This window comes from Engraulis encrasicolus, chromosome 2, assembly GCF_034702125.1.
Source record: "Engraulis encrasicolus isolate BLACKSEA-1 chromosome 2, IST_EnEncr_1.0, whole genome shotgun sequence".
NCBI classification, from domain to species: Eukaryota; Metazoa; Chordata; class Actinopteri; order Clupeiformes; family Engraulidae; genus Engraulis; species Engraulis encrasicolus.
In genome coordinates, this window is record NC_085858.1 from 46,570,700 (window position 1) to 46,589,719 (window position 19,020).

At 39.4% G+C, this 19,020-nt stretch overlaps 1 protein-coding gene across 1 annotated transcript; it reads right to left on the bottom strand.

Moving 5' to 3' along the window:
- Window positions 1-137: 137 nt before the first annotated feature.
- LOC134439798 (uncharacterized) lies at window positions 138-18,064 on the bottom strand. The gene is made up of 12 exons (XM_063189707.1): window positions 17,858-18,064; window positions 9,541-9,610; window positions 6,631-6,808; window positions 6,509-6,535; window positions 6,368-6,417; window positions 6,118-6,223; window positions 5,988-6,029; window positions 5,407-5,466; window positions 5,059-5,292; window positions 3,135-3,238; window positions 2,374-2,542; window positions 138-1,192 (listed from the first exon to the last, which is right to left on the bottom strand). Exons 2-12 carry the CDS (start codon window positions 9,606-9,608, stop codon window positions 581-583), a joined length of 1,650 nt encoding a protein of 549 aa, XP_063045777.1. The 5' UTR covers window positions 9,609-9,610; window positions 17,858-18,064; the 3' UTR covers window positions 138-580.
- Between the last annotated feature and the right edge of the window lie 956 nt (window positions 18,065-19,020).

Consider the following 19,020-nt stretch of genomic DNA (forward strand, 5'->3'; position numbering starts at 1 on the left):
CAAACCTACCTACTGCCCCCTGTTGGGCGGAGTATGATATTGAGGCCGTTTGTATGCACAACAGTTTACTCCAATAACCTGTTGGGCTCATTGTCATTTCATAGATTTTTAGTCATTCATAAAACGCGTAGGCTATCGACGTGTCATCCTTCATTCATCTTGTATTGAGTCTTTTATTTGGAACCATTGGTCTAAACTTAACTTAAAAAATATGTTTTTGCATAAAGTTAAGACAAACAGTAGGCCTAGCCTTCATGAAAAAAAAAAAACCTTGCTATCAATTTAAGACAGTGGTGGGCACCATAGTAGGTGTGGATTACTAACACAAATACACTCATCCACTGCTCACCCTTCAAAAAGCACATTCAGGCTTGAACCTGCTTGTAGTGGGTTTAAAACGTGGCATCCGTTGAAAACTGATAACAAACAAACAAAAAACAAACAAACAAGAACAGAACATTACAACCTCGATCTCAATAATAACTTTTCTTTTCAAACTTGCACAACAAGAACTTAATGAACAACAGCTTTTTGATCCTGTATTTTCACGTACCCATCACTCTCACAGGCCTGATAACAGTCAGGGGATACTGACGCACACCTCATTAGGTGGCCAATATTGCAGTGATCCATCTCCAATCCCCTTGATAAGAACAGCCAAGTTGACAAAAGATGGCTTAGGTAGATTTTCAGTCCTTTCAGTTTGAGGTTTGAGTTTGGGTTTTTTGCCCCTCTTTGTTTTCTGTGCTGCTTTCCGAGACGGAGGTCCATGCTCTTCCACAACATTTTCCCACCACCGTGGCCGCGACCTGGCAGCCCTACTGCTCCTCTTCAACCACTTCTCCTCCTCAACCACCTGCTCATTGCCCTCAACCGCAGGGACCCTCTTCGCCTTCTTTTCAACAGTCTTAACCGGTACTGTGTCTTCTACTGGAGCTGCATGGCTGTTCTCGGCGAGGAAGTCCCTCATTGCCCTCTCCCTCTCCTCCCTGAGGACCGTGCAGGGGGAGCAGGTGTAGCCGTCCTCCTCCCCTGCTAGTCGCCGCCTCTCGTACTCCTGGACGTCTACAGGCTGGCTGATCTGGCTCCAATGAAGGCACTCCTCACACTGCACGTCCACCACGCGTAGAGGGGCCACCTCGGGCTCCTTCAGGATGAACGTGCAGTTGCTGACATCACCCCCATCCTTCACCTAAAGAGAGAGAGAGAGAGAGAGAGAGAGAGAGAGAGAGAGAGAGAGAGAGAGAGAGAGAGAGAGAGAGAGAGAGGAGAAAGGCACATTTGTTTGCTCAATGATGGCTGTTGCAAACTCAACCTGAAAGTGCAAATACACTGCAGGAGTTAAGACAGACTGGGCTACTTCTTAGTCGACTCGAAGGAGGACGCAGGTGCGTCTAAACGTCAGTCACTTGGTGCACCAAAATAAATAACCTCTAAAAGTATGCTGAGTGCATAGAGGTAGAAAATAACACTAGAGAGGACCCCGCCCCCCCTTTTACGGCAATCTGTAGCGGCCATTATCTGGAGGTAGATCAGAGAAATGGAAATTAACGGAGAACGAGGCTCACCTCTGTCAAAAATGGCTTAATCATGTGAAAATGTCCATCAACACACTATACAAGGACAATAGTTGAAGTGTGTTGCTAACTATGTTCATAAAATATATGATTTGATTTTTAAATGTATTTTATCGACTCATATGATTTCAGTAGATATGTAGCCTGACATTTCAAATCTGGTCTTTGATTAAAGTGTTACTTTATATTTACACAGTTTTAGTTAATTTCTTGACAGGGGTGGGCGTGTTCTCCATTGACTTGCATTGCCTGAAAGTACCTACACTACCTACGGAAGTTGGGAAGCTCCAGCTGCCATTTCCCAGTGCTGTCGCAAATTGCTGTGTCCTCTCTAGTGTTATTTTCTACCTCTATGGCTGAGTGTTACGGTCATCCCTGGGTCTAGACACTCATAAATAGCCCAGTCTGTCTTGATTCTGCTGTCCTTGACTGGGAGCACCACAAGGGCTGAAGCGCAGACATCCTCTCTCATACTGTAGAAGTTATATGCTATAGGAGCAGGAGTTCAATTCATCAAAATCTGGCTCTAATACCTTTACACATCCAAATCTTTAGGAGTTAAAAATGATTTCGGAAACGTTATAATGAGGTTTAGCTTTGAAACATGGTGGCACTAAGGCCAACTTCGGGTAACTCTACAGGTCAACAATGGTTGTCTGTATCAATAAAAACCTTTTTAATCTGTATTGTTATAAATATATAAATGACAACTGGTTTAAACCCACTGTTGGTCTTCACCAGGGTATGCAAGGATGGAGTCCCATTCGGTGACCAATCGAGGTTTGGTTTTGCTCACCACAAACTGCCGTGGTTCCTTCACGAACGGCGCAGCGTCTTTGCTTCGGTGGAGGGAGAGAGGCCTCTGGCGGGTGACTGGGTTCACGCTGCAGCACATGCGGTACGCCGCGGCGGTGAGTCGCACATCCCAATCGTCCTGGTGCACCTCCGTTAGCTCAAAAACCACCCTGTTCGGGCAAGATCACACAAGACATCAACTATCACGAGTCACCGCACACATTTTTGTTGTGAGTTTTTGTACTGGTTTGTCATTATATTTTGGGTATGTAATTGTAAAAAAGGTGAAGCTTTGGAGCAGATTACATCATTAAATAGAATGTGGGAGAAGCTTTTTTTTATACATCAAGTTCAAGTTCAAGTTGAAGAAGTTTATTGCCATGTCAACATAGTCGATTGGAATTTGTTGTGGCACATCCCCAACATGAAATCGAATCAAATACATACAATAGACAAGACACACAACAGCAGAGTTCAGCACATACAGTAAATATAAATATGGGCAGACATAAACATAAACAACATGATGTAGGGATGCTTAAACTCACTGCCTTCACATACAATAGGAAGATGTGGGAAAATAGATAATAATAATAACAATAATAATAATAATAATACATTTTATTTAAAAGCACCTTTCAAAACAGTCAAGGACACTGTACAGAGAGAAGCAAAATAAAACAAGACACATAAACAGATTGTAAACAAACAAAACAAAAAATGTGAGGAAAGATTGTGTGAGGGGGTGTTCGTGACACTTACTTGTCTACGAGCGCCTTCATGGTTCCAAGCAGAGAGCCCATCTGACAGTAGCGGAATATGTAGGTGGCTTCACGTCCCACCAGCTTACACAGGGCACCGTTTACCTGCCAAGTGCAGACACAATGCCATCAAGAAATATAGACTGGTGATATACACTATCCTGCGTAAGTGCAAAAATATATGCACATACACACTACAGTATATACAATTAGGCACACAAATATTTGGACATTACAACATCAGTACTCCTCAATGGATTTTACATGGGGCCTAATCATCTAATACAAGAGGTTTTCTGAAGAAAATGAGGAATCCAGGCTCTTCTATTAGATGATTTACCTCTTCACTTAACCTTAACTTACCCTGAACCAGGTTTGTAGTATAGGCCCATGATGTACTACAACTGCAGACTTTTCAGCTTTAATATGAGGGTATTTACATCCAAATCAGGTGAGCTGTGTAGAACTAGGGGTGTAAGTTTAGAGCCTTTATGGGGATTCCATTCAATATCTATTCCTGAACCCTTTTATTTACATCTTGTAGATTGGATAATACCTGTATGGAATAACACACAGCTGACTGTGGAATAGCAGAGCAACCGACTGTCCAATTATTACTTTTAGTCTCTCTAAAAGTGGGGGACATGTACAAAAACTGTTTCAATTTGTATCCTGTTCATGTGATTTGGATGTAAACTTCCCAAAATTAGCGGCAAAAGTCTGCAGTTACGTATTTGATTTGTTACCTCCGCCAAGGAGGTTATGTTTTCCGTCATGTTGGATTGTCTGATTGGGGGGATTCACGGGGCGTAAATGCAAAAAGGCGAAACAATGAGTAAAGAATGACATTGGCGCATGGAGAAACCATAGGCCTACATTTCAGCCATTTATATTTTGAGAAATTACATATAGTATAGTAGTACATTGTCATTTATTTATATATAAAAAAATGCAGTACAGTGAATAATTTCTGTTTGCAACACACTTTTCATTCGTCCCTCATGCAGGGGTCTATGCAATGAAAAAGCAATGAAAAAGCCTTGGGAGTGTCAGTAAACTCATCCCAACTGTCCCTTCTCTGAAGTTAACGGCAACAACTTGACTAGGTTTTTGATCCCTCTGTCTTTCATGCACTCATGGTTTTTTGTCTATAGGATGTATTTACTCCAGGAGGAAAATGCGAAGGAAATCTTTTCTCAAATCGTTTTTAAAAAACGGAAATTGTTTAAAAAAAAAAAAAGTTGAAAAGTAAAAAAAATAAAAAATAAAAATAATAATAATAATAATTTTTTTTTACATTTTAAAAAACTATGGCGGCCAAATTTAAACTATGGCGGTGCGCCATAGTTTCCTCAATGTATGGGAAACACTGGTAAGGGTAAGATTTGAACCTGCAACCCGCTGAACTTAAAGGAGCACTCCTGCTGTTGCCTTGTCAGTACCCGGTGATGCTGCATTTTTTGGCTCAGCCCTTTCCGAGATATAGGTATGAGCTATTCTAATGGGGGCAGCTTTTGTTTACATTTTTAAAAAATTAATATAGGCCTACTCCAAATATATTCCCAAAAAGTATCGCTGTTTGCTAGTTGTCTGCTGATGTTGCATAACCTTTTGGATGTTTTTGGGAATAAATAAAAATGTTTTTTTGAAATCTAAACAAACACCTGCCCTCATTACAATGACCAGGATCTCGGAAAAGGCTGAAGAAGAAGAAAAAACCAACAACCTCAGATACTGACAAGTCCAGGGTAGTGTGAGCATTACAACTGCATGTTGAAATTGACTGAAGTTATCCTTTACGTCCACCTTCCTAACCATTAGGCTATGGCTGCCCCAACTATGGTAAACATAGCATTATTTAACATTTTAAGCTCCAGCAACCTATCAGGTATTAAAAAAGTGTAGCAATGGCAATGATGACTTACTTCTTGGACATATTTTGGGGCCATCCTACAGAGGAACCCGTAAGGGTAGCCAGTGCCAGTCATCAGGCCATAGATGTTCTGGGCAATCTCCTCTCCACTGCAAGTCTCCATAGGGAACAGTTCCACCCATTTGGAGTAGAAGTCCAGCACGGTCAGGACAAACCTGCGCTGTCTTCGAGTGGCCGGCAGGGGCCCGATCACCTCCACACCCAACCACTCCCACCTGCCTTTGATCTGGGGAGCAATGGGAGGATTAAATTATCTTCTTGATGGTTTTGCATGAGCACTTATGAGAGGACTTGTATGTATCTTGTATATATCCATGTATCATGTATTTTTGAAACATACCTTAATGGCACGTTTGGGAACGAACAGAAGTCCTTGTCTCCGGAGGCTCTCTAAGGGAATCTGACAACATATGACAGGATTGGTGGTGGACTGGCGCAAGCCTTGAAAAAAGATTATTTTTTTCTCTCTTAGCGGCCTTTGTAGTATGTTCTGTACCACACAGGCTATTCAGTCTGTTGCCTATTTGTTTAGAAGAGCACTATGACCCATTGATGCTGGATATACGCTGCATTGACCTAGGCGCCTGAAGCGACATGCACAGCATTCAGGCTCAGATTTGAGATTTTTTAAATAAAAAATGTTAGAGCTGAATGAACACATTCCAATCCAAGAGGAGGGTCTTAGCTTTTAATTTCATGTTTTTATGTGCTTCAGAAGCTGAGATATTGAGGTTTTTCCCAAAAGGGGCTTACACATTTAACAGTCGTTTTTTGCAAGTGCCTTGGGCTAAAATGGGTTAAGATACTGGGGAAACAAGGGATGCCAGAGCGTTGCAACACAAGTAGATGTGTGTCATGTACAGTACATTGATTATTCTGGACACATTATCAGTTCATGTCTTGTCTTGATGTGGCACTTACCTCCTCTCCATTCTGTCCGCTGTCTTTTTCCCATGGAATACACTATCCATAGAAATAAAATCAAATAACTCCAGATGCCCTCTATGAAATCACATTAATTGTATAATAGTATTTTGCACACGTTACCTACCAGCGGTTTACAGTAGGCATCATTAAACGCAAGTGGATGCCATGGAAGCTGACTCCAGTCAATCTCTGGCAATTTGGGTTTAGGCTTATTAGGCTGCCTGGAAAAACTAAATGATGATGAAAATGAATACATACATAATCATCAGTCATCATCATCAATATTAATCACTGTACATTTCTAATTATAAAGTTTAATTAGTCAGGACATGTTTGGCAGAAGACAGATTTTAAAACCAGAATGAGGCACTTACAATTTATCCAATTGATTGCTGCCATACTCAATGCTCCGTTGCTCAGGAAACTACGAATAAATCAATTTCAGATCGTTTAAGATTAATTTCAGTTGATCTCCACCATTCACAGACATATTTAGCGCAGTACAATCTACTTACTAAAGTTACTGTCCTGCGCTTTCGTGCCTGAAATAAAAGCAAAAGGGAGGAGGTATGGATGTGAGTTTCGAGATGGTAGTTCTATTTAGTCACAACATCACAACATCATACTGTAGACTAACCTTGCTGCCGGGGAAATTAAAAATTGTGGGCACTGCATTCCAAGTTAATCGACGACCATTAAAGTAGCGGCTTTCAAAATGAGCAGAGCACAGTCGAGCATTTGGCGATGGGTTCCAGTTCTCCCACCTAGTTGCCCTGATCCATTCTTTCCTACGCTTTTCATCTTTTGTGGGGAAACTGTAGAAGTAAATAAACAAATGAATGACATCGCTAAAAAGGTAGTAAGCATGGGTGCTTAAAGGTACACTGTGCAGGAAATGGTCAAAAAAGGTACTGCAACTATGCTGCTCAAAGGAACAATCCCCAACACCCATTATTAATTTCACATATTTGCAGTATTTCCAGATATTATTCATGAATGTGCATATACGTAATTGTCTTCTCCATGTTGTCAGTACTTAGATTCATTGGTATCCTAATAATTGGAAGTAAATGGAACCAATTGCATCAAGACGCAAGTGATCACTGGGACAGGATTAACAGGATTAAATGGGTGACATTACGGGATTAAATACCCGTTTTGCACTATGGTGAATTTTACATTGATTTTAAAGCGGTATTTGATGATGCTTGGTATCATAGACTTGCAGTGCTACACTTAATAGGCCTAGCCTACACTATAGGCCTATACACTATACTGTTAAACTAGGCAATGCAAACACACAGAGAAAAATATCCTATGTATTCTCATATTTTACCAGGGCTTGTTCTACAGGTTGCGAGACGATTTGTCTAATGCATTCTTCCGAAGATCATTCTACACATGAGCAATTTCTTGAAATGAGGTGCACTGTTCTTTTAATCTCACGTTCTCGCATTTAAATAAATCTCACGCTAGGTCCTTTTGTCTGTGTCAAATTTTTTTCCACTCTTTCAATAATTCCTGAATCCGTTCTATAAATTCTGCCCAGTGCCCACCAGGGATGGAAATAAGCACCCGTCCACCTGCAAATGACGGGTGAATTTGGCTTTTGGCGGGCGAAATATGTCAGCCCAACCGTCACCTTGACGGGTGAGATTTTTCTACAGGCGCCCGGGTTAAAGCTGAATTATACGCAGCATCTAACATCAAAGGTTTAAGCAAATTGGTAATGAAAAGAGTTATTGGAATCACAATAGCTGCATTTCTGTAGCCTGGCGACGCCATCCTATGTACTCCACCCAAAGATTTTGGTTCCGCACATCGTCTGACAAAAGCCTCGAGCTCGGTTCTCTGTGTTTAGCTAATCAGCAAACAGTTGAGAGTGGTGACACAGAACTCACCCACGAGCTCCGTTACTGATTGGTTAAAAGGTAACTATATTCACACTTTCGTTTTGTTATTTGTATGCTTTTGCGACGCTATATCGTAACAGGCATGCTAATAAAGCACAATAAGGGTTTTAATTTGAGTTTGGAACTCCAATTAATTTAAATGATGGAGTAAGATCAGACCATCTCACACCCTCCACGGAGACGGATTCCTCATGGCTTTTGCCAGACTGATTGACGGAGTCAACAGTCGGTTTTTCACCCAGGCTAGCATTTCTGACCTCTGAAACAAAGATATTGTTCAGAAAATGATCTTACTTGGCATTACAATGTTTGGAACAATTGAATATGAACTGGTAAAAATGGTGACTGGCAAAAATTGTGAGTGACTGGTAGATTTTAGAACCTACCTGCCACAGTGACTGGTTGGGAATTTTTTTAAGTTCCACCCCTGGTGCCCACCCAAAATGAGAGGGTGGAGTGTATGCGGAGGGGAGGACAGCATACAAACCCCATATGAACATTCGTAGGCCGTGATGACGTCACAGAAAAGAGCCATGGTTCATAAGTGATATATCCAAATATCCTTCCCAACGTCCCTTAGACCTCCACAATGCCCCCTGGGGGACAGTACCGCCCTGTTGAGAAACACTAGCTCTAATCCCTTTCTGATCGTTGATTTGCTGGAAACGTCAGTCATTGCATGAGTGAAGGCAAAAAAAAATAGTGTTGTTTTTTATGTATTTTTTATGGGCTTTTTCACCTCTATTCCAGACAGGACGGCGAAGAGCAACAGGAAGCGAATGTGGAGAGAGAGACAGGGCAGGGATGGCAAATGATCCAGGTCGGATTCGAACCCTGGGTGCAACCCAGATGTGGGGGGCTAAGCGTGCTGTGCCACAGTGCCCCCTGAAGGCGAAATTTGGCAACCGCCATTCCGACACATCGCCATTCTGACATATCGCCATTCCGACAGTATTTGATTGTCATTCCGAGCCATTACGAGTCATTTGAACATTGTTGCAAGTACTTACAGGCACGTAAACAACGTTCTAACTCAACTGACATTTGCAACAATGTTGCTACATGAGCGGAAGTGGAGAGAGTGACAGTGCAATTACAGGATTAGTGTATAATTTAGTGTCTAATTTTACAGTCCAAATGCCCTTACAGGTAGGGTCTGAAAACAGTTCCTGCAAGTTGGAAAAATGGTTCCCGCAATAAAAAGTCAATGTCCGAATGGCGGTATGTCTTAATGGCGGTACGTAACCCCTACACAGTGCACCTTTAGTAGCCTACAGATGAATTGGACAGTTATAAACTACGGTAAACACAAAATAATGCACATTACGCATACTGGCGTCAGTGCATTGATTTGCAGAAAAGTCAACTATGCCGTCTCGGTAGCATTATTGAGTTTATGGGAAGGCACAAGAATGCTGCCATTTTGACTTTGTATTATTTTAAATGCCTGGGTCCCAATGTTAATCCCTGCAGGAAACGACAAGGATTGCTAATAATGATAATTGGAATATTAATGGCATCACAGCTGCATTTAAGTTATATGCATCTGCCAAACACTTAGATTATGACTCACAAAGGTAACTTGCTATGGCTAATGACAACGCTAATATGATCGTAACGTTTAGGCTACTTACCGAAAAAACTGCATAGGGTTGTCAACATCAGGCCGATTACGACAACCATAAGCAGCACATTGAGGCATGACTGTGAAAATATTGCAAAAAGATATATTATATATATGTATTATAATTATGGATCAAGTTTAAAATGAAGAGGCAGTAGAGAAAACAATTTTTACTGCTGTCAACCTAGCCACAAAAACTTTTCCCCATTCAAAATCCTGATTCCAAATAAGAAAATTACCTTTCAAATTGAGATTTTTGTGAGTTATTGAATTAAACTTATGTCATCAATGGCGTCTTGTGACATCACCACAAGGCCACCAGCACTTGTAGTCAGGTTCATTATGTTTGGACTTAAGCTTTCGCTGGATTTGTTTGGAGAGTTGGAAAACTATATATTTTTGAAAAGTATATAGTATAAGCAATCAGAAAAACAATGTTGGTATTTGCACAGATGTCTGCATGGCGGCCATCTTGGATTTTTCAAAATGGCGTTCAAAAAAGCTAAATTTTGTCATTTCTCAGCTTCTGAATAAGCTGGAACATCGATTTCAACTGTTAAACCTACATTTTCAAAAGCAATGTTTGCTTTTGCACAGGTGTCTGTATGGCAGCCATCTTGGATTTTTCAAAATGATGTTCGGAAATGCTAAATTTTGTCATATCTTAGCTTCTGAATAAACTAGAACATTGATTTCAACTGTTAAACCTAAATGTTTAGGCTCACTGAATCTAATGCTGGTAGTTTTATTGTTCTCAGACATTTTGTTACCATACAAATTATTAGAACTACTGATTTATAGTATTTAACAGTTTTATCTGGTGATTTAGTATCTACAAGTAGATGCATGTCTGTCAAGCCCATCATACAAAACATCCCAAACTGGTGCAGTTTAAGACAGGAGCAGTGCCACGTAGTAGTGAGTGTCAACATGTGTTCAATTTTTGCCTTTGGGGGAATCCTTCAGCATGATCATGGATCCAGCATATGATGATTTAAGTCCAACGACAACTGCTGAACTGCACAGCTGAGACACTAGGGACACAGAAAGTAGTCGGGCTTTGCTCCTGTCACTCAGTTACAACCAGCAAGGTTCAAATACAGCGTGCAAGAAATTGACATGGGGTCATTCCATGTCAATTCACATGATTCCCTAGAATCTCCCCAGGTGACCCTCTCCGATTTACCCGATATCTCACATACAGGTACCTTTTGATGTCAATTGAAAGAATACCAAGTATTAGCACCCTACGTCTAACGTTTGCGGAGATGAAGCCCTCTAAATTTGGGGTGCCATGCCCACTTTTCAAGCCTGTGAATTGCATACAAAATTTAGAGGTAGATTTTGACACCTCTGGTTTTAGTTTGAAGGAAGATACAGGCCAAAAAATCACCTTGGCCCCTCAATAGGACCCTGTCTACCAGATGATGTGCTTACAAATAGCATGACTTGATTATTTTTGGCTATATTAAGCCTTAAAAACTGAATTTGTAGATAGCGTAATGAAGAGTCTTGCCATTTTGGGGTTCCAGATCTTGGAAACTATGTATGCTTTGGGAGTTATTGATTTGGGAGTAATTGATTTTCCATCATATTTGGGAACTGTACAGTGTATTCCAAAAAAATTAGGGCGCTCAGACTTTAAATGATAGAATGGGAGGAACTCAAAAACAGCTTTTGGACAAAATGACCTTACGGTACCCTCTACTTCAGGCCTCAAATTGACCATGTGGGCACTTGATGACTGGAACGCCCTTTTAACCCCATGTACAGTAGCACTGTATCAAACATTCAAGCTTGGAAAAACTTTGTTTTTCAGAGTTTTTCGTATTAATCTTGGCCTTCAAAGTATATGTTTTTCTCTATATCTTAACCAGGCTTGTACGAAATTCAGAATTTCTGAATTAAATTCAATTCAGGAAGTGGAATTGAATTTGAATTGAATTGACTCCACCCCTACAGGATGTTGAATTGAACTGAATTTGAATTACAGGAAATGGAATTCAAAATGGAATTGAAACTCACTGCAATTCAGGAAGTGGATGAACACACAACTTTTGCCTTTTCAAAATAATAAAATACAACAATAACAGTGTAACTAAGTACAATAGCATTAACAAAAATATATATTTCTAATAAATTTAACTACAAATGTATTCAGCATTCAAAATGATAAGTAAATGTTGTATAAACCATGCAGGCCCCCATTGTGATTTTCAGTAGTTGCATGTATAATATTTAGTGTTATGCAAGGCCTACAGATGACTTTCACACTTCTTATTTGTTATGTACCAAAATGTATGTCAATATTACCACCTAAGGTCTACAGCAAATAGAGAATGGCATTGTACTAACTCAAAATGGAAGTTTAAAAAACCCGAAAATCAAATAATTACCTACCCAAATCCTAAAGCACTGCTAGGAAGCAGCCCAACAGGTGACCTAAGGGGGCTATAATTCACTCTTCCCACCCACCTTGCAGTGCCGGGAATAGACACATGCTTATAAATATACAGCACCATCTAGTGTTCTTATTTTGTCATTACTTTGAGTTTCTTTGAATTTTACACCACCACCCAGGGATGGCCAAAGACACAACTAATGTATTTCAAAATACAATGCAAAATACCCAGCTCTAAGATGTTACAAATGCGTTACAAAATACATAACAGTAAATGTATCAATAATCAAAATACTGTATTTTGCATTTTCAAATACACAAAATACAACAGAAACTAGGTATGTGGGTGTGTCCTGACTTCAAGCTAACAAGTCTGGCTATTTGGTGTAGTGGTTAGAGCCCCAGTTTTGCATGCCAGAAGTTCAAGGTTCGAGTCTCAGCAAGGAAACTCAATTTCCCTTCTCAATGGCTTGTATGGCATGACCAAAAATAACAATTCAATTCACTTACACAATAAAAGGTAGGCCTACTTTAAACCACACAAACTCCTGTGTTCCAGTCATTGAACAAACAATAATGTTAAGTTCTTGTAATTATGGAGAAGACTATATAAACAATGGGCTACTTGGCACAACTAGCATTTTAAAAATGGTACAGATATGTCAAGGTCTGTATGTGAGTTCAATAAACAAGAAAGTGTATCTTGTAAATTATGTCCACGTATCTTGCAAAGCGTCACTAATGCACCATTTGTGGCCTTAGAGCGCCATCTTGTGGGTGATGCATGGTGCAGCATTAGTAATGATCACGGTTGCACCTTTGGTGCTTAGCATGGCAATTTCAATTATTGATGATATTTTAACAAGAGTGACGTTTTTTGATCCAACAGCATATATTCAATAATTCAGAATTTTGAGGCGGGTTATTTGTTAGAAACTCGTAGTCAGGTAGTCACCTGCCAATGATACCTGGGAATTGAACTGTCAATCTTTGGAGTCCTTCACCCCTTTCCCAGACAAACACTTTTACATTCCAATATAATTACAAGCATCACTTACATACTATTTGATCTGTGTTCCTACTATGGAATTGCATTGTTCAGGAGAAAGTAGGCTATTGTATTTTCTCTTATTTTGAAAATTCAAAATACAGGGGGGAAAGTATTTTGATACAAACTTCAAATACTTGTAATTCACTGACATGAAACACACAATTCAAAATACTATGTTCTATTTCGAAATGTATTTTAATTGAAGTATTTGAGATACTGACCATCCCTGCCACCACCTAGTGTCAGTATTATGTTATTGCTTTGAATTTCTTAGAATTTAAATTCTGTGAAATTCAGTTTCCTGCCATTCCAATTCGAATTGCAATTCCATTTCCTGTTTGGAATTTCAATTCAATTCATATTGAAATTCAAGAATTGAATTTGAATTTTGGGGGCATTCTCAATTCAATTCGGAATTTCGTACAAGCCTGGTCTTAACACAGTGTCTGCTTTGTCTGCTGCCATCTGCTGGTCTAAAAAAGCAACAACAGCGTAATGTAAGAAAACAAAAGGGGCTGGAAAATCTTGCCCATAATTTACCAATAAAGCACTGTAATTATACAGTATATTGCTATATACTAATTATGATTTTAACAAGCATGATGAGTATTTCTAGTTTAAATCATTTCCTAAGTGTGACTGCTTAATGCTCAATCATGATGCCAGTCCCAAGATGGCCTCGACCCTGCACTACATTACTGCCAGACATGGGGGTGGGGGTGTCCTGGTAGAAATGTAATGATTGAGCATTCTGCATAATGCTGGTTAAAATCATAATTAATATATAGCAATATACTGTAGAATTAAAGTGCTTTATTGGTGGCCTAGCGAGCTTAACTCCTAGGGGCGTCTAGATTTCTAGGCTACTTTATTGGTGAATTATGGGCACGATTTTGCAGCCCCTTTTGTTTTCTTACATTACGCTGTTGTTACGTTTTTGACCAGCAGATGGAAGCAGACAAAACAGACACTGTGATAAGACATAGACAACAACATACATTTTGAAGGCCAACATTAATATGAAGAACTTTGAAAAACAAAGGTTTTCCAAGCTTGAATGTTTGATACAGTGCTACTGTACATGGGGTTAAAAGGGCGTTCCAATAATCAAGTGCCCACATGGTTAATTTGAGGCCTGAAGTAGAGGATATTTAGAAGGTAATTTTGTCCAAAAGCTGTTTTTGAGTCCCTCCTATTCCATCATTAAAAGTCCGAGTGCCCTGATTTTTTTGGAATACACTGTACAGTTCCCAAATATGATGGAAAATCAATTATAACTCCCAAAGCATACATAGTTTCCAAGATCTGGAACCCCAAAATGGCAAGACTCTTCATCATGCTTTTCACAAATTCCGTTTTTAAGGCTTAATATAGCCAAAAATAGTCAAGGCATGCTATTTGTAAGCACATCATCTGGTATACTTCATATTGAGGGGGCAATGTGATTTTTAGGCCTGTATCTTCCTTCAAACTAAAACCAGAGGTGTCAAAATCTGCTTCTAAATTTTGTATGCAATTCACTGGCTTGAAAGGTGGGCATGGCACCCCAACTTTGGAGGCCTTCATCTCCGCAACCATTAGACGTAGGGTGCTAATACTTGGTATTCTTTCAATTGACATCAAAAGGTACCTGTATGTGAGATTTTGGGTAAATCGGAGAGGGTCATGTGGGGAAGGCATGTGAATTCACATGGAATGACCCATCATCATATGCTGGATCAAGGATCATGCTGAAGGATTACCCCAAGGCAAAAACTGAACACCTGTTGACACTCATTACATTCACTACACAGGATACACTGTAGCTGTGAGCTTTGTACAGGCAAGCCTGGATATACTGCAAAATGCTGGTCATGTAAACTGCACCAATTTTGCAAATTTCAGCTGGGATGTTTTGTATGGTGGACTTGACAAACATGCATTGACTTGTAAATACTAAAAATCAATAGTTCTAATAAATTTGGATGGTAACAAAATGCCTGAGAACAATAAAACTACCACCATTAGATTCAGTGACCCTGAAAATGAAAATGTCAATATTTTAGCTTATACAGAAGCTGAGATATGCTAAAATTTTGCTTTTTCGGACACCATTTTGCAAAATCCAAGATGCCTGCCATGCAGACACCTGTGCAAATGCAAACATTGTTTTTGAAAATGTAGGTTTAACAGTTTAAATCAATGTTCTAGCTTATTCAGAAGCTGAGATATGACCAGACCAAATTTAGCTTTTTCGGATGCCATTTTGAAAAATCCAAGATGGCCGCCATGAAGACATCTGTGCAAATGCCAACATTGTTTTTTTGATTGCTTATACAATGCACTTTTCAAAAATATATAGTTTTCCAACTCTCCAAAGAAATCCAGCGAAAATACATAATGAGCCTGACTATTGGGGTGGATGGGAGTTAGGATATTGGAGAGAAGCCATACTGTTTCAAGCATACAGTAGTAGAGGTAGAACATTAGACTAGAGGTGACACGGACATTTGTGACAGGATTGAAAAACGGCAAGTGTAGCCTCCATCTTCTGTAGGTAGACCTGTGCTCTTTAGTCAGCGCAAATCAATGGACAACACGCCCACCTCTGTCAAAAAAGAACTGCTAAAATAAATGTTAAAGGTGCACTGTGTAGAATCTGGCCAGAGTAGGTATTGCTAGGTAGGTAGGTACTGGGGGGTAATAGATAATAGATATGGATAGATATTTGTGAAAATGTGTTTGTGCTCTTCAACTGAATTCCATGTGTATTAAAAATTAAGATGATTTAGAAATGGTATCTATGTAGTCACATACATTATGTCTAAAATATGATATACTCACTTACAGCGCCGCCAGTTAGTATTGGCACCCCTTAATTTTATTTACAAAGTGTGCAATATATCCAGAAATAAATGGAAATATACACAACTTTTATCATCAGGATCTTTTGATTGAACATTATAAGATATTTAGAATTGCCAAGTATTTATTTCCACATGCATTTTGTAATTTCAAGCAAAAACACTGAAAAGGGCATGTCCAGGAATATTGGCACCCCTCCTTCAAGGGTTAATTGCACACTATTAGACCGCAATGGCAGCCTCAGGAGGTTTTGGTTTTTAGCAATGACTGTGTTCTTTCATTTTACAACCAATCTACTGTGCATTTGGATGTGTTCTTTGGGTTTTTGTCTTGCTGGAGTGCACATGATGTTCAACTCAAACCAAGTGTTCTTGCCATGGTAACACATTTTCCTGTAAATGATGATACCTGTCATGTCATGATGCCTGTCATGATACCTGTGATACGCTCAAAGCCTCCAATACCTGATGCAACAATGGGGTGACATAATATTATGGATCGGACACCATGCTTGATTTTTGGTAGGGTGTCCTTTTCCTTAAAGACTTTCTTGCAGAGTATGCAAACATGCTGTTTGTGTGAGTCACTGAAAAACTGTGCTATTGCTTCATCTGACCTTAAAACATTCGTAAAAGGGCTGTGCTAGGCCTGTATTTTCTCATACAGCAGCCAGGTGTTCCCTGTTATGACTTTTATTAAGCAATGTGGTCTGCCTTGGTCTCCAACCAAAAGGCACTACTTTGTGTAGTGCTTAACACAGGGTGCTTATTGAAGAAAACTACCCAAAACAGTTCAAAGTGGACCGTCAGGTCTGTAGATGTTAGTCCCTGTGTTTTTTCATTATTTGCACCGACTTCCAAAGACTTGTTTTATCATAATGTCTTCCCCTACCCCCACATCCAAGGATGTTCTGTACAGCTCCATGTTTGGCAGAGTTCTGAATAACACAACACAGTGTTGAAAATGGTATACCAAGGTCTTTTGAGATGACCTTTTATTATGTGGAGGTCTTGTTTTTGCAAATAATAGTATTTGTGATGTCCTCAGGCAGCTCCCCTGTCTTCACATTGGTGAAAGACACACAGGATGTAACAGGTGGCTATAATTCCTTGCCTAACTCATGTTCTATGGGCAAAAGCAATTAGTCAAAGGTGATTCCCATTTGCGATTTACCATAATTGAGTCAAATTAGGTTTCCACAACGGTATCCCAGTAAAGGGTGCCAATACCAGTGATCGCGGGAGCTTTACCATATTCAATTGCATCACTCTCATAGTTTAGTATTTAATGCTGTTGATATGTTTTATATTTAGTATTAACCACAAGCTACCTATAGAAAAATCATGGTTGACCTTATTATTTGTTGTCTGGAGATATGTCCCATACTTAAACTTCAAGGGTGCCAGTAACTGGCGGCACTGTATATATCCTAATTTAAGTTTTTTTTTAAATTGATTTTGAATAAGTTTATAGGCATATATATATATATATATATATATATATATATATATATATATATATATATAAGTTTGGCAATGGAGTAAGATGGGCCATTCGAGATGAGGTAAGTTGAGCCACTTTATGGTGAAGATCATGTGATAATTATACATAACAAGATTGTTTCACATCATAGGCTGGGTTGAGAATTAGAAGAATGAGTTAATGCATGTTTCAGCAAACTCAAACAAAACTGTGAAGGCCCAAAATGTGTATTATTGGGCAAAGTTCTGTTGTTTTCTATTTGTTATAAGTAAAACTAGTTCAGCTGAGATGTTTGCTTTGACTCAATTCACTGCACAGTGGCTCATCTTGCCCCATGCATGGGATCCAATGAGCCACTTCACCATTTTTTCCTTCTAGGAAAAAATGATCAATTCGTGTTTAATGTAATATAGTACAAGGACACTTTAAAATTACGACATGAAGATTTGAAACAAATACGCCTTTAACACTTACTTTAGCTCCGACGAAAAATACAAAGGTGGCTCACCGCTCTCTAGCTATTTGTGGTGCATAATTTTGGTTAATCACCGGTAAAATGAGAGATTCGACGAGGGATCTCCTCCGCGTCTTGCAACTATAAAGGCTACAGCTTTGAACCATGCTTCGTTAATGTATTAGCGCCGACGGTGTGGTGGGATGTAAGGAATATTTCATTTCATTTTGGTCGCCCTTCTTTGCCTTTTTCATGAATTCAAGTCTAGCTACTTGCACGCATGTAAACAAACTAGCAGTAGCCTACGCGCCCTCCTGTCAAACCTCACTACTGTCCCCTGTTGGTTGGAGTAGGATATTGAGCCTGTTTATGCGCAACAGTTTACTAGGTAGAAAGGCTATGGTTTTTTTTTATTATTTTTTTTATTAGTAAACAGACAAGTACAGAGACATAGAAACAGACAGGGAAACGAAACATCTACGCCCTCCTGTTGGGCTCATTGTCATTTCATAGATTTTTGGTAACATTCATAAAACTCGTATCGACGCGTCATCCTCCATTCATCTTGGTGCGCCGTCGGGCTGTTTAGAACGCTCCGCCTCGTCCATTATTTCCCTTGATATCGGGACACCTCGTCGTCCGCTATTCCATACCTATTGGTCCGGACAGCTTGTCATGTTTAGTCTGTCATAGGCTTATATCGATCAATGAGAATAACCTTGCAAAATGATATATATGATATGATATATATTTGATAGAACTTGCCCCGCTCCTGATTTCTCCCATTAAAAGTCCTCAGTGCCCCTTTGTTTCACAGAAAGACACTAGCAAAAACAAAGACAAAGACTTGGTCTCTGATTTGAGTATATTTCTCTGAATGTTGATACCACACCATGACAAAAATAGATGCAGCATTTTAAAGCATTAATACAACAATGAGGAAAGACAAAACATGATAAATGACAGTAGCCTAACCTACCAAACTATGCATCTGAGGTCCGACCAGTTGTACTCATTACAACGGTTTTGGAATTGTATGTACAATGTCTGATCATTTCAATAATATATTCTTTTATTTTCATAAAATACACCTGGTTTACCTTGCTATTATAGGGGACATGTTCAGCCATTTAAAAAAGCTGCAATGAAAATGTTCAGGCATTTTTAGTTAAGTAGAGTAGGATAGACATTTTGATCTGTCATCGTGACCAGGCTGGGTGAAATCCCCCTTCAACTGATTTAAGCTGGTTAAACAAAG